Source organism: Lutjanus erythropterus, chromosome 17 (genome assembly GCF_056507025.1).
Source record: "Lutjanus erythropterus isolate fLutEry1 chromosome 17, fLutEry1.hap2, whole genome shotgun sequence".
Lineage (NCBI taxonomy): Eukaryota > Metazoa > Chordata > Actinopteri > Lutjaniformes > Lutjanidae > Lutjanus > Lutjanus erythropterus.
The window spans coordinates 35591090-35617458 of NC_139333.1; the positions used below are offsets into that span (position 1 = coordinate 35591090).

A 26369-nucleotide genomic window follows, 5' to 3' on the forward strand; every position below is an offset into this window, starting at 1 on the left:
TGCTACAGATGATACATGTTCAACCTGACTCATGAAATAATAAATAACAGAAAATTCAGTTTTTTTGAAATTTAAGTTTTATTGGAACTTTTCCTAAAAAAAAAAACCCTGATCATTTACATATATGATATTTTTTGTGTCATCAAGCTTTTATGAAAATTCATTGATCCCAATATTTTTTTTAATTTAGAAACAATAAGCATTTCCTGTTGCTTCTTGGCAAAAATAGCTTGGTCAGTGTGAACTAAATTGGTCAATATAATATGCAATTATTGTTTTAGTGCTAACTTGCAAACTGTAAAAAATGCATATATGTAAATTTCGACTCTAAATTTATCTTAAGATGACATTTCATTTTAAGTTACTTTGTTTTAGCCTATATTTGTGAATATGGTAGAATAATTCAGAATGCATCATGAAATTCAATAGAATAATAACTGAGAGATTCACAAATTATTTTATGTACTGACTGTATCATATTTGATGCAAATATATATACATTTTAAACATCATTTTACTATAAAATAAAGGCATAAATTATTAAGTAGTTATATGTTTTTTCAATATAATAAATGTTTATACTGAAATATTAGTAACAATATAACTATATCTTCCTATAACTAACTTTTTGGGGGTGTGATTATGGTAATTTTGTTTTCCTAATTTAAAGATTTAAAGGACTGATTTCCACCAACCTAGAGTTGGTGATACAGTGGAAGAAAATGGTTTTGGTCAGTTTTATTTTATTTCTGTCAGTCAGATTTAAATGAGGTCTGTTTTATGGCATTAATGAGGCAATTAAAGTTTGTCTTTGTTCAGTAAAGCGAGAGAGCCTTGTTCTGAGAAAGTGATTGGTTCTATGTTTCTGTGTAATAAAGAAAATAAGTATGAGTATTTCCTTTCTTGACATTTTGTGAGTTCATTTTGTTTATTTTGTCACGCCTCATCTTAACATGTTTAACCACAATATTATTTTTTTGACTGGCAGTGACAGCCAGTCAGCCATTTCAGCCATTACCTTCTTTAATTGTGGTACCCCACAACAAAGACAAGTGATATTTTAGCTGGGTCATGTGACCTGCTACTCTGTGTCCTCCTTCAGTTTTTCCTCTAGCTCACACAGTGACATAGTCATGTCAGTTGGCCCAAAAATGTCTATAGATAAAACTGAGTTTGCCAAAGGTACTTAAACAATTGTATTTCTCATCTTCTCTAAATGTTAAAGTTCTCAAGTCAAATTATGTGAATGTGACAGACTGCTGCTCTGTGCAGGCTCATTCTTTACCTGGATGGATGGATGTCAGTTTGATTCACTGATTCACAGTTTGGAATCAAAGAAACAATGGAAACAATTCTAATCTTTGTAAATAACACCACCTGCTGGAAGACAGTGGAAAAATTGCACTTAAGGGACGCTGTTGTTTTTTCAAGGTTTGCAAACACAGTGTGGGGATTTTCAGATGTATTCTGCATGCCATAAAAATCAGAAGTCAGACTCTTGAGACTTGCTTGAGTTGTCTTTTCTATTACAGTGAAAAATTAGTCTGCATTCGTTCTTTTTTATGTCAAAGTTGCATTATATTCGCAGACTAATTCAGTGCAGACTTTTTAAAACAGTCTGGAACTAAAGTGCAGCAGTGTTCATGTGCTGCTTTCAAGTTATTCAGAGAAGGCACAGTGGATCAGTCAAAAACAAGCTGGTATTGTCATCTACATCAGGTTTCATCTGTTAACATTTTCACTTTGCCATGCCACCAAAATGGTGCCTCTTCGGTCCCCAGGACAATACATGCATACAAATGCAAGAAAAATATCTGCATAATGCATTATACTATCAAGCAAAGTGTTCTGTGTGTTGTCTTTATTGTAAATTAATGTAAATCCTTAATAAAAACTACATAGAACACTGTAGATATAGGATTTTAGTCAGACCCCAGCGCCCCACCATGAAATATGATTTTTTTTGTATTATTGTGTGACACTATTTCCTGTCTATACACTTCAATACATGTCCCTATACAAAACTCTCAATATGTGGGTTAAAATATCATTTTTCATGTCATGTCCCCAGGTTCTCACTCAGTCCCATTACCCTGACACATGCCACTCTCTAAAACTTTGGGGCATTACCCAAGTAACAGGATTGACAAGAAGCATCATCATCTGAGTCTCATGAAGGCCACCTGAAGACCTAAAGTAAATTATCTTACTGTATTTTCTGTATTGTGGATCATATTGTTAGTGTGACGTTCAGTCCTGTTACCAAAATAATTTATTTGATATTATTTTATATATTGCAGCATCGATGCCATGTGGCTACATTTTAAATATATAAAACTCGGTCTAAATACTCTCGGTCCTGTCCTGTCCTGTCCTCAGCCACAATGTGTCCTTAGCCACAATGATTCATCTAGAAACCTCATAATAAATAAATAATAAATTAAATTAAATTAAATTAAATTAAATTAAAATGATCTGAGATCGACTGTTACACATTTTGAATATGTAAACCTGTGTGTTCTTAGAGTCAGCGCTGAAAAAAATTGTGAATGCAAATGACACCGCTTCGACGAAATAAACTAAGTAAACATAAATAAATAAATAAATAAATAAACAAACCTACCTGTTTGTAGAGGGCAGTAAAACGCCAATGTAGCGTCTAGCTTGCCGAGCCAAAAGAAGAAGCTATTCAGCACTACGTTTCCCATGGTTCACTTCGTAGGAGCGACCGTAAACAGAAGAAAGCGGAAACAAAAGAGGTTTTACAAAAAAAAACACAAACACATCCCTGTCTGTTGAAGTACTCAGAGAGCAAACAACAGCTACTGACTTCATTATCAATCATTCATTAACAAAGTACAGACAGAGCGAGTGGAAGAGAGCTGAGCAGCAGACAGCAGCAGGAACATGGCGCTGAAGAGAATACAGAAGGTACGTTTTTGATTAGCCAGCTAGCTCTGGTTACAGGCTAGCGCCAGCAGCTAACTAACCCAGTGGAGGCTAATGGTACAACTCAGTCCCGCAAAACAGGTCTGTCAACACAGATTTCAACGCTGGTCCCGCTTTAAATCTACTTCTGGCGAACTTTGTAATGTTTTTGAAAATAATTGGTGTGTTGTCACGCCTCATAAGACATATAGCAGCCAATGACAACTTCAAAGTTTCCTGCTAGCTCGCTAACAAATAGCCAAGTTGGCACAGTAACTCCTGTGGCTGCTGCCTCATGTCACCCTGTCTGTCACTGTGTGTTGTCTCAAGAACAGCCCTGTTGTACTTATTGAAATGTTGACTTTTTAGCGGTGGAAAAGTTCCGCTGTGACCGTCGGCAATCTCAATTTACGGATCACAGTACCAGTCAGTCATCACTGTTTTTAATTCAGTGCTGCCAGAGGAGCTGTCTTAATCTGATATTAAAAGGTGACAGACAGCAGGGAAACGTCGGGGACTTCTAAACAACTTGAAGTCCTCAGAAAGGCCAGAGTTTGTATTGTAAATCATGGAATGTGTCATGAGCTGATAAGTTATTCAGCTAATTTAGGGAAGATTCTAGAAAGCTCCTCTTCTCCTTGGTGCCACTCCTTTACAACCAGGAGGTAACCAGGAAGTTACCTGATGAAAGGTGGAGCAGGACAGTGAAGGAATGTTGAGATAAAGTGCAGCAAGGACTCATGGGACAAGTTACGTATATAACATAATAACATGTTGTGACATTATGAAATATTTCACGTTATAATGTGATAAGTTCTTGTTATAACATGAAATGCTTCACATTTTAACATAACATTGTCATATTATGAAATATTTCACGTTATAATGTGATAACATAAGGTGATATTATAAAATATAAGTCATCTTGTTCTGACCATTGCAGATTTTGTGCATTTTCCTTAACATATTGTTTAACATCTTAACAATCAATAATTCCTGCAGGACATTAGTTATGTGGTACACAAAACATATCTTGTAAGTTAATACATTTTAATCAGTTAAATTCTTCAAGGTGATTAACTGATGAATGATTAACATCCCTAGTTATAACAGTATCCTGTTATAATGTGTTAAACATCTTACTATAACGATAAACTTTCACATTATAATAATATTAATCCTTTTTTCTTTTTCAGGCATGGCAGCAATACGTTGCTGTACATTGTGACCCTTTTAACCTGGTGCTGCTGACATCTCTTTATTAGTGATTTAATAGATTATCATGAACCTTTTAAGTTAATTATTTATTATTTACTTATATTTGCAATCATACAAAACCCTGTCATATTTTTTCATGCTTTGAAAGTGATGGCCTATTTTTGGTGATATCCTGATCAGGGATCAGAGCTTAGTGTTGTTTGAATCTTTTGACACGAGCAGCATCTGTGCAGATACCTTACCTAACTGAACCAGTTTCTCTACAAAAGCCTTTTCTCCAAACCCTCAAATACTTTATTTTTAATGTTTCCTTAAAGTGACACCTGCTTTAAAAGTGAGGGCTCTGGAAAGACATGTACATTTACCAGGCAGAGACTGCTGGAGTACACCTTTTAAACCAATACTGTCCAAGAATTTAGAATCAGAAATTGCAAGATTAAGAAAATTATATTTTTATAGTGGCACTAAAATCAGTTAGAAGAAAAGAGAAGGTACATCACTGGTACAATGGTTGGTCCAAAGGGTTGTAACATTGTGATTTAAAAGCCTTCTATATTTAAGGTAGTGTGTTCCCTCAGAACTGTTGCTCAATTTCTGTATTTTCTCTTTAAATACAACTAAGTTATGGACATTTAGTGCAGAGACGAACATCCATTTAGAACATCCTTTTATAATATCATCATCAATTGTAATGTTTTGCTGTGGACATCATCAGTAAACATCAGGGCTGCTCAATTAATCAAAATTTTACTGAAATTGCAATATGGCTTTATGCAGTTTTCAAATCGCAGGAGGTGCAATGTTTAATAAAAGCAAAATGTATGTCGAAAACGTTTAAATGAATGAATGTGGTGAGGCAGAGATGTCCTGTCCGATATACCAGATTCTACAAACGTTTGGTACAGATTCCTGCCCCAAAAAAATCACACCATAGCCATTTTAACATGTCTCTCAATCAAAATAAGAATAACAATAGGAAAATTATCATTACCTCTAGTATCACAAAACATATCTTTACTGTAATATCAAAATAATCGCAATTAGATATTTTTTCAAAATCGCTCAGCCCTAGTAGACATCGCCCAGCCCTACATGAAGCTGACCTTTGAACCAGTAGTTTGACAAGGCTCCTGTTTAGGGGTGGGAATTTCCTGATAAAATGATTAATGATCTATCTTCATGCATCACAATTTTAAGCTTTTAAGCCAGGGGGTGCCGGTTTGATTGTGTTGGATTGTATTGGATTCCATCTGCAGTTGCATGGCACATGTTACATTTAGGACTGGGAATCTGTTTGTCTGATTTGATTCTTGATTGAATTAATACAAAAGGGGCACAATTTTCATTCCCCTGCTTCAGCTCCTCTGAACTATAATATGAAACATAACTCCCGATTAAATGATCTGCAGACTTTTTATTTTAAAAAGTTCACTGTATTAATTTATCAATGATGAATGTATGAATTTATCAATTTGAGAGCATCCTACAGTCTCCTGCCTGCATGAGAATAACAAAATGAGGGGGAGGTGGAGTGTCCTGTTGTGTTTTTATCAATGTAATGTCTCCAGCAGTGGAGAGCAGCCTCTCTGCTTTACCATCAGCTCTGGTGAAAGCCATCAATGAAAATCAATTTTTGTCATTTGTAAATCAATTCAGAAGCTTCCAGGTCTGCATCATGATGCATCTAAGAATCCAGTTTTTCCCCACTCCGAGTCCTCGTACTCCTCCACCCACTGAAGAATACCATGAGATGTGGTGGAGAGCACCAGACAAAGCTATTTGACCCTGAGTTAAGAGCTTTTTGTTAGATTGTTGGCTGGTGTGTTACCTGATACAAACTGCACCACACATGAATTGAAGCTTGCGCAAAACAAAACTGTTCAGATATTATGGCTGCACGATATAGTGAAAAATCCATATTGCAAATATTTTGACTAGAGATGCACCGATTGCAATTTTCTTAGCCAATTCCCATTTTGGCCGATTCCCATTTTCAGTCTTTCTAAGAACTGTAATTGTCAGCATTCACAAACATTTTTGCAACTTTCCTTGTAAAAATTAAATTAGATGTTCATAATAAAACACTGACTATTAAATATTCATTAAATACTATTTAAATTTTCTCCAAAGTCCTCCAGGTTACAGCCAGGCCTTATTATAGTTTTACATTAAGATTATGAATCAGCTAAATGTGGAAGCAGATGTAAACAAACCGGAGACGGACGCGGTGCAACAGTTTGCTGTGGTAAAACTTTGCCGTGAGAAAAACAAACACAGAAGTTAAATGAGTCTGAATGAGAAAATGTTTGAGGAGACACATCAACACAGGTTGTTTATTCTTCATCCAGAACAGGAGGTGAGATTTTAACTGTCCCTCTGTGAACAGCAGTCTGCTGCTGGCTAACATTAGCCTGAAGAGCTACAAAGTTTATGGCTGTTTTGCGACATTGTCAGCTGCTCTGTCTCATTGTAGACTGTCTTATCCTGTTCTTGGAATCTGTCGCTGACACCAGCTTCAAGCAAGCATGTGTCTGAGTGTGTGTAGCTGTTATCAGTGCTGTGTTAATATCACGGTCAGTTTGTCTGCTGTGCGTATGACATGACCATTGTGCAGAACATGTGTGTGACAATCTCAAGCTGTGTAAAATGATTTATCAGTACTTTATTAGCTGCATGACTAACAACAGTGTTTGTTTTCAGGAGTTGCAGGACCTGCAGAAAGACCCTCCAGCACAGTGCTCTGCTGGACCAGTGGGAGATGACTGTGAGTACACACATGCACATGCACACGCATGCGCACGCACACACACACACACACGCACACACACACACACACACACACACACACACACACACACACACACACACACACACACGGCATGTCATCATTTCTCACCTGAGTGTATTAGAAAGTGGCTGCCTCCTACTGTCTGTTGACAGCTTTCAGTTATATGTGTTAAAAGTGCACAAATGTGACAAAAAAGCTTTCTCAGAATAAAATATTTAATAGAATTTAATGAAACCAACAGAAAAGGCAGTTGTAGAATTACACTTATTATTATTACTGTCCTAGAGAGAGAGACAACAGCTGGTATTGTGATCGTTATTGATTAAAAAGGGTGGTTATAGTTAGAGGAGAAATTCCAGCAGTCCAAATTCTAGTCCAGCACATTGCAGATAAAGTTAACTGAGCCATTGTATATTCAGCCATCCTTGGAAAATTCTGAACATAAAGCATTTATGGCAGAACTAGATGAAGATTTAATTGATACAAATGCTGTTTTTTATTCTGCTTATTGTCCTGAATCTTTATCAGTTCCCTTATCAAATCCTTAGCTAGCTGGAGCAACAGTCATCTGTTATCATCTGAAATGGATGGAATCTGAGAATATTTGTACAGTATTCCTTTTAATTTAGTTTTTTATAGTCAAAGAAGAATCTGCTCAGCCTTCCTGTGTGGTGCTAATGTCACTATAACACAGAGTATTTAGTCTTGGTAACAGACGTGCTGCTCTGTTGGGAAGCAGTGGCATGTGTGCATAGAGTGTCAAATACATAACGTTCTTGAGATTTAACCTTATGTTGTGCAGAATCGGAATATTTCTATTGTTTACACCTTTATTTGAAAGGATCATCTCACAGACACACAACCAGCACCGTCATCTTTCTTTGTGAAATCAAGCCATGCTTTTGACCGTGTCTTCTTCTTGCTGTGACTTCTCCTTATTGCAAGTTTCCAGCAGCACAGACACATGAGTTTGAGGAATTGATAAGCCAAGGCATATTTAATTCAGATTATTTAATTTATAAAAGGACAGCCTGCATGACATTGATTATTTATGTGAAATGTAAACATGGTTGCAACAGATTTGTCCAGCTGTAGTCCTACACTTAGGATTTGCTTGTACGTTATGAAGCACCAAGACCCCTCAGATCATCTGGAACAGGTTTACTCAGTGTTCCCAGGATCAGAACCAAACAAGGTGAAGCAGCCTTTAGTTTCTGTGCTCCCCACCTGTGGAACAAACTTCCAGAACACCTGAGGTCAGCTGAAACTGTCGGCTTATTTAAATCAGGTCTTAAAACATTACTGTTTACTGCAGCCTACCAGTGAAGTGGATACGTTACATATTTTTAGGATAATCTGTAGCCATTGTTTTTATATTTGTCTGCTGTCGCTTTTGTTTTATGTTTGCTTCTTTCTTTATATGCATTTCTGTAATGTTTTAAACTATTTATTGTTCTGCTTTTAGCTTTGTTTTTAATTATCTCAAATGCAATTTTAATGCTCTTTTATTGTTTCTAATTTAATGCATTTTCAAGTTCTGTAAAGCACCTTGAATTGCCTTGTGTATGAATGGTGCTATATAAATAAAATTGCCTTGCCTTGCCTTGCCTTGCCTTACACTTAACAAGCAGACGCACTAAATGAACTATTAAGTGCAATACAGAATACAGTAAATCCAGAAGCCTTACATAATAAAACAGTAAGTACACACTGCACAGGACGAAATACAATCTAAACTACTAATATGATTTTGATGGATCTGACAATTTGTAACCAATTCTCAATGATTCCAGTTCCCAGTTCCCTTCCCTAGGCAGAACATGGGTTTTTTGTGTGATCAACAATTTTTATTTTAACTATAGATCAGACAAGACACTAAAAACATACAATCAACAACAACAGTGTGCCACAAATGGCATTGTAAACAGAAAAAAAAAATAGTGGAGTCAGATGTGGTAGCAGTAATAAATGATGCACAAGGCAAGTGAGAAAAAAATACAAATCTATAACATCATCTGTAGAGTACAACCACACATTTCCATTAACTTAAAAAGCTGGCCTGCTCTGGGTCTAATGGACACAGCAATACCTGACCATGTCTGTACAGTGGCAGGTTTGACCCTATTAAATCATGTTGTTGTGCACTTAAGGGATGCGGTACACTGGTGGGACACTATCCAGCTTTCAATCAATGAAAGGTTGGAAACGTAGTTAAATATTTTCCACTTCTGGAACAGCAGTTCCTCTAGTGTGACCAGATGTACTATTGTTGACTGATTATCAGCCTGGCCAGGATTTTGCAGGCTGTCTCTGGGATTGTTGCAGCCCAAAATGCCTGACTTCAAGGCAGATTTTCTAAAACATTATGTCACATGTTGCAGTGTTTTTTGCAATGAAATTTCAGGACCAAAATTGCAAACGAAAGTTTGCTAAATTTTTGCACAGTTCATTAATATCAAAATCAACTTGTCCCATAGTGCAGATGTACTAAATAAAGTTATTCTGAGTGTTCTAAGTCACCTTACTAAAAAGGCTCAGGATTACAGAGACTAACAAAATCTGCTTTATTTATAAATGAAGAAGTGCACCTTAGGGATAAGAAGAAAAGTCGTTTTGGTGCTCAAAGCAACAAAACAGCACCAAATTAAAAAAAAAAAAAATCAAAGCACACAGAGCATCAGTAAATGTCAATAATGACAAAAGTTTTTTTAGTGCCCATGACAAAAAATATATATAAATGCAAAAAATAGTCAATAATAAAACAACACATTGAGTCAGTTCTTTGAAATGTGCGTCTGTGATGGTTGCACATTGGACTGCTATGATTGGGAGAACTTGTGGGAAACGATGATTGGTCAAACTTGCAGAAAAGTTGCAGTTTTGGACAAAATATCAAGGTTGTGCAGAATTTATGGGGGTCAGTTGAATTTGTGTGAATTCTTGGGATTACACCATCATGCCTTCCGGGACGTTTTGATTGTAGAAGCTCATACTTGTGCCTGAATGATGATGATGATGATGATGATGATGATGATGATGGTGATGATGATGGTGATGGTGTCTGATGAAGACTATGTGTGATGTGTCTTGATTACATTTTGTGTGTCTCTCTCTCTTCCTTAATTGCTTCTAGTGTTTCATTGGCAGGCCACCATAATGGGTCCGGTGAGTATCACAGCATCACTTAAAGCTCTCATTCCACACACACACACACACACACAGTTGCATTTCTAGTATTGGTGAAAGTATTGGTGAGAGGGAGCAGAGGAGAAGCTGAGCAGTGATGTTGTCAACTGTAAAATTAAAATGCAGTTCCTCAAACAAATTGATGAGGCGATCCTCTCTTTCCTCCATCCATTACTGACAGTTTGTAACTGACTCGACCACCTGACTTTGCTACAAGCTGATTGGCTGTTGAAACAGGTGATGTACCTTATGTTGTAACAGCCACTGGTGGCTTGACCAGCTGAGTAGCAGGTGATGCCATTAGCTGGTCTGATTTGAGCCAAGACAGGCCAGTTCACACTGCTGCAAATTTTCTTGCAACATTTTAAAACCATTTTGTCTTGTCTTTGGTCTACCAGATAACCAGATAAGATTCTAGATAAGTCTGCCTGTTCTCACTGAAGGTGACTGTAATGTGCTGACAGTTTTACTGACTGTGATGTCTTACATGTCTTTATGTCAGGGTGACAGTCCTTACCAAGGAGGAGTTTTCTTCCTCACAATCCACTTTCCCACTGATTACCCATTCAAGCCACCAAAGGTAAGAGCTGGTTTAGTCACTGTGGAATAAATCATGGTTGTTGTGCACTCAGGAAATTTACCCGTGGGCCAAATCTGGCCCCTGATAGGCTGCCAGGAGGTTCTCCTGGCCTTATGATGAAAATAAATTGATTCACACTGTTCTACCAAGGGAGGAGGGACAGATGTGTCAGTTTTGTATGATAGGATGAGTGAGACTGTTAGTAGTAGATCTTTGCAGGATGACTCAGGCTGTGAAAGTGCAGTAGGATCAGACAGTGAGCTATACAGGGAATACAAGACAACTACTAGCTGAAGAGGGGCAAAAGTTACACAGAAATGTGTTTCATACAAAAAGAGCTTAAATGTGCTCTTCTGTTGCCTCTTGTATGTTTATGGTTTATATTTATGAATCATTCCAACATTTAGTGACTGCATGATGGAAGAGGTTCCAGCTGTTTGTTTTATAACCTCTTTCATGTTACCAAAACATTAACAACTAAAACACAGTTGCAGTCATTAAATGCAATAAAATGTCTGATTTAGCTGTCAGTCCTAAAGCTCATTTAGTTAATAAGTTATGGTGAGTCAAGTTATTACGAGCCTTTTGATGTATATTTATTTTGTTTGATGGCCTCCGATCATTTAGCAAAAGCTGCCCCTGGGCAAAGTAGGTTTAGTTTCCCTGCCGTGAGGGATAATACCTGACAATCTGTACATTCCATGATTATAATGGATGACACAGAGCTTAGAACAGTATCTCTCAAATTTTCTACGTCATGTATCACCAATATTCTCTCCATGTACCACTGCTCTGCTCTTCATAATACTTGTAATTTTAACTGTTTCAGTGTTTTTGAAGTGTTCGTTTCAAGCCTCTACATTTTACTTCATTATCTGCCATCACACTTTAGTTTGTAACTACTGATAATCATGCATGATGCACTACAAGCATGATAGTGACTTCATAGCAGGCTGACATTGAAACAAAAACATAGGAAAGACAGCTTATTTGTATTACATTTTAATTGTGTCTTATTTTATGTATTTCTTTTAAAAATGTGCATTATTTTGATAATATTATATGATTGTTATTGTATGATTTTAGATACATTTATTGCATTTCTAAAAATATTCCCGACAAAGTGCTGTAACCAGCTTTAGAGACACATTTTGGACAGAACCTCTTAATACAAAGGCAAACACTAGTAAAATAAGTGTGTTGGTGAATCCTCTCAGCTGATGCAGACCTGTGTGAATAAAATGTGACTGTTTTTTTTAAAGGTAGCATTTACTACAAAGATTTATCACCCAAATATAAACAGCAATGGGAGTATCTGTTTGGACATCCTGCGCACACAGTGGTCTCCAGCACTAACAGTGTCTAAAGGTAACTGAAGTCTCCTGTTGCTGCTGTCACTGGGTTAAATTGAACTGCAACAACTCCATTATTTTGATCTTATGTCTGTTTGAATATTCTCTGTATTTTAAGAGGCAACATTGTATTGGCTCATTTTCAACATTCTTTATCTCCATGTAAACTAACTTGATATTTTTAACTCCTCTTCATTCCAGTTTTATTGTCCATATGTTCGTTGCTTTGTGATCCAAATGCAGACGATCCCTTAGTTCCAGACATAGCACACACCTACAAGAGCGACAAAGACAAGTGAGTATACACACAGGCTCAGCTGGTGCTGGTTATTATGGTTATCATCCACTCACTTCTTTTCTCTCGCTTCTTTTCTCTCCTCAGATACAACAGACTAGCAAAAGAATGTACCCAGAAGTATGCCATGTAAAGAAGAAAAAACATCAAAGACAAAAAAAGAAAAACATGCTGAGAATTTTTCTTTTTCATTCCTTTTTTAAAGTCACATCACACTGAACACTGATAGTATGGAATCATTAAGTAAACTTGGGTAACTGTCATCAAACTGTCATTATTCTTAATCAGATCATGACATATACGGTCTTTGTTATTGAAAGGAGAGAGAGGCTTTTACTTTGAGTGGATGACCAAGATTGCCTGGAGTCATTTAATGGATACTTTTTACAATTTTACAGTTAAGCATGTTGTTTTTACATCATTTTTTTTTTATTTATGACTGCATTCCTCATTTTTAAAATAAAACTAAGGGATTGTCAGACAAATCCCACTACATGCCATTCAGCAGCAAGCCTTTTTATAGAGGAGCTGAATGATAATGCAGCAGGATATTATACATGTACATGACAAACGCTGCTTCATAACCGGAAAATCCCTCATTCAGTCTCTGCTGCATCCATCAACAGCCAGCAAGAGACACACCGAACCATGGAAATGTCTTGGATGCCAAATATGTAACCTCTGACACATCTGTAAAACAGAAGAATATCGACATAATGTCTCCTTTGAAGGAATAGTTTGGATTATTTGAAGAGAGGTTGTATGAGGTACTTCTTCAGTGCATTACCTACAGTAGATGGAGGTCGGCACGCTCCCAGTTTGGAGAAGCAGACACAATTACGACCATAGACGCTAAGCAATGTACTGCTGTGGACAGGGTCAGCAGCAAAATGTAGCTTAGACACCTAAAAAAATCAGTATAAGTTAAAGTGTATGCTCTATTTAGAATATTTCCACCACTTAACCTTGCTGTCAGACAGACTTTTCCAGTGAGAAACCACAGTTATATAAGCCAGATGTTCTCTCCAAAGCCACCACACTCTTCTTGTAAAGCCAGTCATTTTACCTCACAGATCATGGGAGTAACGTGCCTACTGCTGCCTCAATCTGTTAGTTTGTTTGTGTTATCGTGGGTTTTAAAAAGTTAGTTTGGATTCAGCACAATAGCAGAAACAAACTAACCGATCAGCAGCTGAGTGTTGTGGAAGGTACAATGACTGTTTTTGCCAATGGAGTTCGGGAAAGCGTGATACTTTGCTTATATACAGGAAGTTTCAGATCAGAAAAGGCTGTCTGATGGCAGAAGTGGTAAAAGGATTCCAAATATTTCAATATAATATATAATCCAAAATATCCCTTTAACTTTTACGTTGTGGGTGATGGAGATTTTGTTGTTCTCTTGCATCTTGTAGCAAACTGATTTGACTGAAATAATGTACTGAAATGGGAGCAATTACAAGTCATGTATTACTGTTTCTTCACTTATTATTATTATTATTATTATTATTGTTATTATTATCATCATTATTATTATTATTATTATTATTATTTTTTTTTTTTTTTTTTTTTTTTTTTTTTTTTTTTTTTGTGTGTAGTGTTGAAAAACCCTGGAACTGTAATATTGTTTTACTCTGTTTCATTTAAATTTGAGTCATCATAATATAAATCTGTCATTAAAATACTGTACTCTTTTCCTTGAGTAGCTGTGATGTTGGGTTTTTGGTTGATTTTACACAGGCACACAGATCAATTCTTCTGTCTGAATATCCATCCATGCTGTAGGAAGGGTAAAAATCCCAGTGTCTGTTTGTGTGTTAAGTCTCTTGTGTGTGGCACCTTTTGTACTGAATTAAAGAATGGTATGCTTTTTATCATGACTTTATGGTGTCACAGAGCTCAATATTGATGTGTGGAAGGCAGTCTGTAACTTTGTGTGATCTTGTTATGTTGACCTGGTCTAATTTAGCGATCATATTGTTTGGTATTAGTATGATGAAATTCACTTGTAATTACTACTGAGCATTGAATGCTCACTAACAGACATGAGGGATTATCTTTGTAAACTTTTCAAAACTATGGTTTAAAATGCTTAATGGAGAGTATTAGAGAACTGTTAGATGACTAAAACAACAATCTTAAGATAGTAATTTTACACATTAAAATATAAATAATACATGTTTCAAAAAAAAACCCATAAACATAAACAAGACTTAACTATGGCTGGATTCATTAGCTGGAGGGGCTATGGGGCAAAAATAAGCTCCTTGGCCCCTATGAACCCTTTGTCTCTTCAGTTTCTCTAAGATAGAAAGCTACCTGGCCCCACGTTGGCTGTGTTGTGCTTTGATTAAACCAACATTAATTCAAGAGAATGTAACAGCGCAAATTTAAAATAATTGTGGTCTCAACATCAGATAATACATCAGGTCCCACCTCACAGCCTTCATCACATCAGATAATATTGCAGTTTATATTATATTGCATATTAATATATAATGCATACATGTTATTCTAATACATATATTCTGAACACATTTTTCAGTAAGATTAACACAAATTGTATATTGCAAAATAGTCTGAAAATATTAAGATATGTCGCCTAGCCCTACATGACAGTATAGGTAAGATCAGAAGAAATGTGTGGAATAGGTTTTATGAACACAATGTGGCTGAATAATTACAGTCAGACACTTCATAATCAGGTTTATTGCCAAGTTGGTGTTTTAACAATAATAATAATAAAAACAGTAAGCACTGTAAGAGAAAAAAAAGTAATGCAAAAGTCAAGAATTAACAAGAAGAATTGAGCAGCAGTACAAACTTTACCATCATTGTAGGCACAGCAGTGATGCAACCTATAAATACAACTGAAGTGCTCCATGTTATTTTAGTCCCTGATACTTCTGTGTTCTTGTGCTCTTTCTTCCTGATGTTACCATCAGCTGGGTTTGCCACATCTGTCACAACTGCCCTCCTCTTCTTCTTGTCAACTACCATTATGTCTGGTTGGTTTGCCAACAGCTGCTTGTCAGTCTGGAACTTGACATCTCAGGATTTTATTACTGGCATTGTGTGTCCCTTTGGAACTTCAGGCCTTCATATCCACTATCTCAGCATCTTTGTAAGGCCAGTATCTTGGGTCCTGTCTGTCTGGACCTATGGTACGACCCTGCCTCTATGGATCTGGTGTCCAGGGCCTTCCAGCTATTCAGTATTCTCAGTTGTTATATAATGGTTTCTCTTACTGATAGTTACTCTGTCTACCTGACCTGACACCTTCCCTGAGAGCCCATCCAACTCAAAACCCGAAATAAATCAAATGAAGGACTGCCAGTCTCAGTGTTTAACAGCTGAAAAGATTCTGTCAAAACTACAACATGAGCGAACAAGAAAGAAAAATAAAAGCTCAGTATTTTCAGGGTCTCCAAGTATCAGCATATTAAACCAAATGTCTTTTATTTTAGGTGAAATTGCCCATTCTATTACCACTTAATTTTACTGTTCATGGTGTTTTAAAAGCAGAAATTGACTTACATTTGAAAATATTACCAATAACATTGCTATTACATTTTCTTTCAGATCTTCAATCAGGCAAATTCAAAGACACACTGAGTACGTAAGAGTGTTTTTTATCATGTGTGTTAAAGGAATTCTCTGAATATGTGGAGTCATAGGAGTGCCATAAGAAGAAGAAATCAGTAAAAGGACAAGAAAATAAATACGGGAATATAAAGAGGAATAAATAAAATAAGAAATAAATATGGAAACAAAGATTAATTTAAAAAAAAAAAGAAGCAAAATAATTGTAAGCATTTTCATGATTCACATTTATTTGTTAATTTTTTCTGCATATATTTTTAATATAAATTTTAAATTAAGAGAAGTGTGTATTTATTCATTTATTTTTTCATTTTTTATTTGTTATGATGTCACTTATTTATATTTATCCCTTAATTTTTCCATGCTTTTGCTTTTCCCTGTTGCTTTTGCATCCTACAAGGATTCATATGTTCACATTTATTTATTATTTAATATCTATTTTGACATTTTTAATGTTCGTATTTATTCTTTTTTTTAATACGTAATTTCTTCTTCTTCTTATGACACTCCATATGAGGAAGCATTCAAAAACTTCTGAATAAATGAACTGAACTGTATAAATTATCCATGTTCATCCATCAAGTCAACTGTTTTCTCCTACCGCTCTTGTTTAACGTAAGGTCCTCCTTTTACTTGTAATGTTTCTTTTGTTCCACAAGGTGGCGCTATCTTTGGTGAAGGCATCATGCTTCTGTCTTTGACCCTTTCCCACAATGCACCGGGAGAGATTGAAGGCGCCTTTTGTTGCGGCTGCATGTCAACAAGCAGCACGGGGAGAAGGAGGAGGAGAGGCTCTACTGCATTTCAAATACTAAGTTAATGCGTAAATAAAGAAACACACGGAGTTTATGGGATACAACGTCTGTCTTTCATTAGTCTGTGTGACGTGAATAAACAGCGCCATGGCTCCGTTCAGCCTCATGACAGCAGGTGTGAGCTGGCTGGCCAAGTCCTTCACTGTCTTCTCCTGCACAACTTCTCTGACAAGGTAACAGCGGCAGTTAGCTTGAAGTTCACTCACTGTGTGTTCGCTGCTCACACTGTGGCACAGCGAAGCTAGCTTTAGCTTTAGCATGCTCTCAGCATTCAGCATAATGAAGGTTAGCATGTCTGTCTGTCTGCAGAAATGAAATATTTTAATGGAATTTTTTTTGAGAATGTTAACATTAGTTAGTGTTAGTGAACTCCTTCATAAATTAGGTTAATTAGCTACTCTCTGACCCTCAACCTACTTGTTATTGAATTAGCAGTCTGTTAGTTGTATTAGAGTGTCAGCGAGTTCAACAGTCGTGAGGAGCTTTTAGCTGTAAATATCTAACAGGAAATGTATATTTGCTATTAAAGCCATATTCACATGACCTCATTACATCTAGCTTACAGTCATGCACGTGTGGTCAGGTCTACAGATGGAATCATGATTTCCTTTAACAGGTGCTGCAGTTAAAGTTTGATGCTGATCCAGAGTGACGCGAGGCCACAGACAGGGAACAGACTGAACCAAATGCTGCTAAAATATGCATGTGGCTCGTAGATTTGCTTCACTCACCACGCAACAAAAACATATATAATCTGTTGAGTGGCTGGTAACTTTTGAACAGTCACAGTGGACAAAAAAAGTAAATTTCGCACCCAGCACACAGATGATCAAGTAAGCAGTACTTTAGTGAATGAAACAGATATACGTCTCCATAATCTGAAAGGGATAGGTCACTCAGAAATGAGAATTTAGCCATTATATATTCACTGACATGCCAGTTGAAAGTCAGGTTTAGTTTTTTAGTCCACAAACCACTGCTGCAGTTTCACAGTCGCAGAATCTCCTGAACAATTGAAGTGAATAATGACTAGTTTTCAAACATAAAAAAACAAAAAACAAAAAAAAAAACCCATATTATTCCTCCATACTGCTCATCTGGCGTAATTCAAGTCTCCTAAAGCCCCAACATGCCGTGCACAGTGTGCATGTACACATGGCTCTAAGCTAAGGATCTACAGTGAAAAATATGGTGTAAACGTCCTCTTTCAAGTCAACTTGTCATGTCCGGACTTTAGGACACTTTGACATTTTATGTTGTTTTGGTCACTTAAATTGTTTGTGAGATTCAGCAGCGCTGTTTTCCTGTGAAGCTCCAGCAGTGATTGTAGACTAAAAAAATTAAATGGTGGGTTTAAAAAAATTAAACCCAACCATCACTCACAGTCTTGTCAGTCTTTCCTGTAATCTTTATTTACATTGTGGAGTGGAAAAATGTTGATTTGATGTCCAGGATGATGTCCTGGATGTCTTGTTTTGTCCACAACTCGGTTTAAAAAATAACCAGAAAATATTCACATTTAAGAAGCTGAAATCAGAGAATTTTGATTTTCTTTTTTCTTATAAATGACTTACACAACTAATCAATAATCAGAATAGTTGGCAATTAATTTAATGATTGATTAATAACAGATTAATTGATTAATTGTTGCAGTTTAATAGGTTGCCAAGTCTACTTACAACTTTCATTTGGAAACATGAAATTTTGTTGTGTTTTCCTTTAATTTTTCACTCCTCTGTAGAATTCTGTCATGAAACATAATTTTGGTTGTTTATGGCACAATACATCTGACTGTAACATTTTGAACATGTATATGTATTTAAATATGTCATTTACCACCAGTAATGGACGGTAACAGAGCACATTTACTTGAGTACTGTACATAAGTACATTTTTTGAGTATCTGTACTTTACTTGAGTATTTGTTTTTTTGGAAACTTCTGACTTTCACTCCACTACATTTCAAAGACAAATATTCTACTTTTGACTTCACTACATTTCTAGGAAGGTTGTTTATAGGTGTTTCTACAGGCTTTGTGTAGCAAAGTGGTTCTACAAGCAGGTCAGTGCAACATTAGATGGTTTCAGAGAGGTACAAGCTTCTGTAAATGCATCGTAAAAACAATTTACTTCAGAGAAGGTGCAGGAAGCCTGTATATTAGAGAGAAAATTTTCTCACTTGAGAAGCTGAAACCAGAGAATATTTGGCATTTTTTCAGCTCTAGAGATGTTCAAACTACTCTTGAGTGCATCACTAAGTTAATAGATTTTAGGGATGTCCTGATACAACTGTTTCACTTCCGATACAATACCGATATTGCAGCCTTGAGTATTGGCCGATATCGATACGATACGATATCAGCACGAATCACACGTACTTTTATTACTTATTTTGTAGTGTGGAATTAGGGGTGTGCGATATGACGATATTAGATCATGAAGGATTAGAACGTGAGATCGTATGGATCGTTCAGGGGTCCCTAACAGGCGGACCCACACACCGTCCTATACGGACCCACACGCCGTCCTATACGGACCCGGACCTATAACCAATAAACTATTAAGAGATTTTAAATTTTGATGGGACGCTTCTATTTTAACTGGCGCAACTTTTCTAGTCTTTCCGGCGCTGGTTTAGCTGATCAGGAAACGCACAGACCAACTGCAGAGAAGCTGCGTGTGGAGGAGACTGTTGTTAATGACGGAGTTTATTACAACAGTCGAAACTAACGTGATGGTTAATGACATCGACATCAACCAGATGCTCTTATAAAATTAAACAACTGTATAAGGAGGCCTAAACGTAAAACAGGAGAGTCTGTGTTTCTCTGTGAGAAACTTTCAGACCTTCTCACAGCAGAGTGAACAGGTGAGGGAGGAGAGGAGGGCAGACTGATCACTAATACATCGCGGATGCCGTCGTCCTCTCGGACTGATTAAAAAACATAAAAATGCCAAAGTTGGTGACAAACCAAACCTGAATGTCCACACAAATAAAGTCTTTGTGTGAAACACTGCAGAGTGTAACACCGTGCTGTTTAAAGACAGTCTGCTGTCATTAGTTTGACAGAGAGACAGAGGGTCGTGTCTAGAAGGGAACCCTAGACCTGCGAAAGATCGCGCGAGTTTGATTATTTTAGTAGAAATAACGAATACAAATCTCGCAAGAGTTGCGCAAATAAAGAGTTCCCTTCTAGACACGAGCGAAAAAGGTGCGCAGCTCCAAAAATAGAAAATCATGTCATGGTGCCAATGTTTTTATTGTGGCGGGCCGCCATAAATAAAACTATTCACTGATCCACAGAGAGTCACTGAAACACTGATCACTGACCTGCTGTGATGAAAAAAATACTCAGATTCTTTACTTAGGTATTTTTACATTGTGGTATTAGTGTTTTTACTTAATTACAATTTAAAAACCTTGCATGTTATTTAGGTATGGTAGGTTAATATCGGTATCGGCCGATATTTGTCATTTATATATAAATGACAAATATCGGCCGATACATATATAAATATACATATATATATATATATAATTATTATTATAAATATAATATATATAAACATATCGATATCGCTAAATATTGGTTATCGGCTATAATGGATATCGGTATCAGTCAGAATTTTCAAATTGCAAGTGGATTTTTTGAAAAATCAACATTTTTATTGCTGTTGTTGTACTTTAATGGTATTCTTGTTGGTATTTTTTGATGACTAAATACAGACCTGCAAACTCATAAGAGGAGAAAAAGGTGGCATGTTGGTAAACCAGTCCCCTGTTGGGGGTCTGGGAGCGTCTGTCCTGCTCCAGAAGAAAAATGTTGTGATTTTAACATGCTAACAAAACGTTCTGGTGACTGTTTCAGTTAAAAGAGTTAGTAACATCTTCTGTTTGTGGTTTTTGCAGACATTACTACCTTTACTTTTACCTTTGTGCTTGGAAAAAAAAGTAGAAAGTAAAGTAAAAACAGTAAATGTAAATCTAAATACATAGCATAATACATAATATAAATACATGAAAGATCGTGATAAAATCGAAATCGTGATTTTCTAATAAAAAAATCGAATGATATTTTTGCCATATCGCCAACCCCTCTGTGGAATGTTAGAAAAGGCTTGATCAAGTGATGTTACTCAAACAGAGAACAACAGTCAGCAACCAGAGTCACCTATGGATAGAAGTGCTGGAGCGGAAAATGGACTGCTTATCAGAGCGCTTATATTAGATGCAGTCCGATAAAATCCGATACTCGTTTTTTGGCTGATATCGGACCAATATCCGATATCAATATCAGATCGGGACACCCCTAGTAGATTTGTTTAAAGTTCTCTCTTTAGCATTAATGGATGCTTGGATGCTCTCCACATAATATCATATTTGTGTGTATGCATGCTGCAGGTGTACCAGTGTCCTCCCAGCTACATACATCAGCCCAGTGAAGTGTCTGAGCTCTCAGGCTGGTGGCCCTCCAAAGAGACCTCTGAACGGTTACATGAGATATGTTCTGCAGCAGCAGCCAATCGTGCACAGACAAAACCCAGGTAATTCTGCAATGATAGATGGATGCTTCTTTAAGTTATTGATTTCAAAAAGCAAATTAAAATCACATCACAATGTCATTTCACAGCACAGGGCTGAGCTTGATCAGTCTGGGATCTTTTCATCCTAAATCAGATGCTACAGTTGTGTTGGTAATGATCATATTACATTTGTTGCTTTCAGAAATCAAGTCAGTGGATATCATCAGGAAGATCGCCCAGCAGTGGAGAACCATGAGCCCAGAACAGAAACGGGTATTTATTTCTTCACTTCTTAAACAGTATAAACTTTAAGCTTTTTATTTCTAAGTTTGAATTGTGCCTCAGGTTCATACAGTGCAGGGTAAGGGAAGAGACAAAGTGGATTAAATATAAAACATACACTTTATTTCATGTTGTCATACAGTCTCTCTGTGTGGGTTTTGACAGTTTATTGTTGGTCTCTCTCCCTTTCAGCCATTTGAGGAGGCCTCTCTGCAGGCCAGGGAGCAGTTTAAGTTGGATCTTCAGCGCTACCAGGCCCAGCTGACCCCTGCGCAGGTCAAACAACAAGCCCTGGACAAGAGGCAGAGGATGGCTAAGAGGAGGGCCATCCGCAAGAAGAGGGTAAGAGATGGTAGGAGGGAGGAATCAATCAGGGAAAGGCCATGGTACTGTTTTTCATTTCTATGCTCTCAGAAACAAATCTTAGGCTTGATATCCAAACTGTGTTGAAGTTTGACTGCAGCCCCCTCACTGTAGTGACCCGTGTCGGGAGGAACACTGCAGTGTGCACACAACCATGTTTGACTTTAGGTGTTACCCTGAGAGCCAGACATTCATTTTGGAAGTGGAAGTAACACTCTGCAATCTGACTACTAACCTCCCACCCGTGTCTGTGTGATTCAGGAGTTAACCAGCTTGGGGAAGCCTAAGCGTCCTCGCTCTCCGTTTAACATTTTCATGTCGGAACACTTTGAGGAAGCCAGAGGAGCCACCACACAGGTGAGTACCCACAGCAGCATGTCGTTTCTCTGCTGACTTCTCCTCTTTGTAATTCAAGGATTGGTTAAATTCAGTGGTTTTGTTACTGCAGAATAGGGCTGGGCGTTATACTGGTTTAGTCACTGTAACCGCTGGCAAGTTCTGCCAGTGGGGATTTTGCTATACTGTCATTACTGTGAGAAGTGTTCAGCACATTGAAACTAATTTGCTTTACTGTGGCAGCGATTACATGTGTGTAGCGCTCTACCTGCATGGAATCGCTGCCACAGTAAAGCAAATTAGTTTCATTCTACACACATATTCATACAACTGAAGTTAAGTCCAGTAACAAATATTTACCTCGCTGACAGACTCAGTGCAGCATGCAAACTAGGCTCTGGTGTATCTATTTTTTCATGCCTTCATACCCTCCTGATATTTTACTGTGTAAAAGGGTCAACTCAACTGTACTCCACTGTCTTAATGTAGGTGGAGCTGATCATGATGGTGACACTGTTCCCACAGCTGGGAAACAACACAGAGGAGCTCTGCTGTTTTTTTTTTTTTACTAGTTAGTCCTTTAACTTGATCTCCAGCACCATGTTTGTCAGCTCACCTGTGCTGAAGTGCAGAGACTGGCCCCTGCTGGTATAAGCTGCACACTCCATTACAGCATTTCTTATCAGTTTAATAGAAAAAAGAGCGTCTGTATTTAGACTGGTACTAAAAATCATACTGTCAGGATTTCTTAATGGCCTGGTATAATACGTTTAGAAGTGGTAAAAGGACTGCATTTTGTACAGCGCTCCTCTGGCCACTCAAAACATTTTACAACACGTCATATTCACCCATTCATACACTAATGGCAGAGACTGCCATGTAAGGTGCCTCTGCTCCTTCGAAACTTCCCATTCACGCAGTGATAACTTTGCTTACAGGGGCAATTTGAGGTTCAGTATCTTGCCCAGAGATATTTCAACATGCAGACTTGAGGGAGCTGGGGATTGTACCAGGAATCTTCCAATTAGGAAAGACCTGGCTCTACCACTGAACCATAAGATATTGACAGTGTCCTGCACTGGAACCTGTAGTTTTCCATCCATTTTTGAATACATTTGAGTATGTGCATGATTTGTACATTTCCTCTGCTTTGCACAACATTGATATGTTTTGTGTTGATGTGGTTCCTTCAGGCAAAGATGAAGTCACTGCTGGATGACTGGAGGAATCTGTTCAGTCATCAGAAACAGGTTGGACAAAATTATTCCATCTCCTGGACTCTTATCATTAGAAGGCCTTTGTGTTGCTGTGCACGTGAGAAACAAGGACTTTACTATTGAGTGTTCTCCTGTTTGTTTCAGGTGTACATACAGCTGGCTGAGGACGACAAAATCCGTTACAAGAATGAGATTAAGTCGTGGGAGGATCACATGGTGGAGATTGGGCGGGAAGACCTGCTCCGAGAGAAGACACAGTCTGCCAGGAAAAAACCTGCTGCTAAAACTGCAGCAGCCAAGAAAAAAACAGCTGCTAGAAGTTCAGCGGCCAAGAAAGGAACAAAGACGGCTAAAGGCAAGACAGTGAAGACGGTCACTGCCACAGGGAAGTCCAAAACTACCAGGAAGACGACGAAGAGCAGCTCCACAAAAACTGTCTGACATGTGTTCATCTACTGAGTCTAGAAGGAAACTAGTGTCTTCATGACAGCTGAAGACTTCTGATGAGCAGGACTGCGAACTGCTCAGTTCCCAGCTGTCATGAAAGCTTCTTAAGTTCAACAGGGCAAAGTTTTTACACCATTCAGACAGATCAACATCCAAATAATGCTTCTGTTCACCACCCTCTGTACAAACACACATCCAGGCTGTGATTGGATGATTGAGTCCCTCCAAATAGAGTGGATAGAAGAGTGGAAGCTAAGAAAGTGAGCAACTTGATGAAATATAATGATTTCAGAAACGTAGACATTTGAGTGAGGTGTTAAAGTGATGATAGGAAGTAGAGATCCGCTTCATACAGTTCTGTCTGTAACGTTTCACAGCACTCAGTGTAACCACAGGACACATGATGGGAAGATAAAGGTTTTTGCCGTCCCCAAAACAAACACATTTTTCTATTTTTGCTATTTCATAAAGAGTGTTACTGTAAAGAATAAGTCAGGTGTTATTCTGTATTTGTCTTGACAACATATCCATGAAAAGACCCAAACCAGCTTAGTCCTAATACTTTGATTTCACTGCTGTTTGTGGCTCTCAGCTCCAATTACATTGCTTCCTACGAAAAACTTTAAAAACAGCTCACAAATACATTTACATTTTTTAAGAGGCTTATTAAAGAATAACTATCACTTCACATCTCACATTTTCCCCATGTTTTTGTGTCTCAGCGTCTAACAGGGGCAACAGTTTTCTAAACTGATCCACTGTTGAGGGAGAGCGCTGCGGCCGACAGACGTGAAATAGTCTGCAGTGGAATCCTTATGAACAACTGCAAAGTCTGACCACTAAAAGTTTGTTTTACCACTGGCAGGCTCAGATTGTTAATCTGTGTGACAACATTATGGTAAAGATCTTTACCAAGATGGAGCGTTTTGTTTTGTTTTTTTCTTTTCTTAAAGAGTGAGATCTTTGTTTAACCAGAAACAGCTGTTTTATTGCTCTCATCATATTCCATTTACAGAAAAAGTGATTTTCATTATCATAAAACGCATCATTCAAAGTCCACAGAAACAAATTAAAACTCACCAAGAACATCTTGTCTCATCTTTCTACTGTCACCAGCTCTGCTTTGGTTGAAATAAATCTTGAAACGAGAGGGAGGTCACTGGAGAAGCTGAAAATGTTCACGTCTAACTCTGTGAATAAAGGCTTTATTTTGACCAAGTCAGGGTGATTGTTGGAGCAGTGGGAAGATGTACCATGATGTTTTTGCTGTGTTTTATTTTGTTTCTGTTGAGTTTAAATAAAGATGATGATAAAATAACCATTTCTGACAAGGTAATCTGGCAGCTTTGGTGAGGACAATCAATCTGTTGATTCTGATTATCAAAAAGGATGTTACTCTTAAACAAAAACATTTGTCTCTGTAGGGATCATTTCCATAATATTGTCTGAGCCTATCAGTGGCAAAAACAGGCAAAACAAACAAGTAACATGGACACAAAAACACAGGAAAATGGGGTCCATGTTGGAAGATACAGAAGTTACCCTTAAAAGTTGTTCATTGTTTTTAGCAAAGAGGAGGCATTTTCATGGGTTTTGATGACAATGAAAAATAATAGCAGCCTTATTCTTTACAGAGTGTGTATCAGCTGTGGGTGTGTGCGCTCAGCAGTGCAGCTTGTTGGTTCATTGAGTGAGAAAAGTGTTGCAGATTTACAGAAAGCACTTCCTCTTACGACCAGACGGTACCATGGTTCCCATGATTTCAGCGTGAATTCTTTGTTTCCTGGCTGGTATCAGTGTAGCATAAACTTGTACAGTCACATCCTCAAACTGTGAAATCCCTCTGTATGGTCTCAGTAACATTATCAACTGACATTTTGTGTTTGAAACACCAAAAGGTCCTAATGGTTTTGTTCCAGTTGAGTTTATATAGCTGTAAAAAGGGAGTAAAATGAGCTTTTCTTCCCACAGTGTTTAATCAAATGATTGTTCTGATGCATAAAGGGACATTCCCCCCTCAGATGCCTGCTGAAAGCTACTGTACTACTTTGTCCTGACTTCACTGTATGACAGTCATGAGCTCATCAGTTACATGTCAGAAAACCAACCTTCAGCCAGGGTCAGTTAATCACAACTTCCAGATTCTCTCCAGTCTGTTTGTAAAGTCACAATAATGAAGAACATCCTTTCAGTATTGACGGTTTGTTTAACTTGTAGAATGTATGTAGTCTGTCATGTCCAGGCAACATTAACTATGGCTTGCTTTGTATTGTGCATTTACTGAATAAACATTTACCTTTCTACAAAATGACTCTTTATGTTGCCTAGAAGTTCAAAGTGCCATATTTTTTTAATACCGTATGATATGAGGACATTCACTTATCTTGGATTGCCACACATAGATCAGGGGTTTGCAACCCGTGGCTCTGGAGCTGTAT

The 26369-nt window shown here is 37.5% G+C and overlaps 2 protein-coding genes across 2 annotated transcripts; both read left to right on the top strand.

Annotated features, from left to right (window-relative positions):
• Nucleotides 1-2714: 2714 nt before the first annotated feature.
• On the top strand, nt 2715-13822 carry LOC146312530 (ubiquitin-conjugating enzyme E2 D4-like). The gene is made up of 7 exons (XM_084740333.1): nt 2715-2931; nt 6847-6910; nt 10068-10099; nt 10623-10700; nt 11963-12068; nt 12254-12347; nt 12435-13822. The coding sequence occupies exons 1-7, from the start codon at nt 2908-2910 to the stop codon at nt 12478-12480; spliced, it is 444 nt and encodes a 147-aa protein (XP_084596459.1). The 5' UTR covers nt 2715-2907; the 3' UTR covers nt 12481-13822.
• A 2828-nt stretch (nt 13823-16650) lies between these two features.
• On the top strand, nt 16651-25742 carry tfam (transcription factor A, mitochondrial). Its single transcript, XM_084740994.1, has 7 exons — nt 16651-16935; nt 21165-21307; nt 21489-21559; nt 21761-21910; nt 22193-22288; nt 23461-23517; nt 23629-25742. The coding sequence occupies exons 1-7, from the start codon at nt 16850-16852 to the stop codon at nt 23923-23925; spliced, it is 900 nt and encodes a 299-aa protein (XP_084597120.1). The 5' UTR covers nt 16651-16849; the 3' UTR covers nt 23926-25742.
• The last annotated feature ends 627 nt before the right edge of the window (nt 25743-26369 follow it).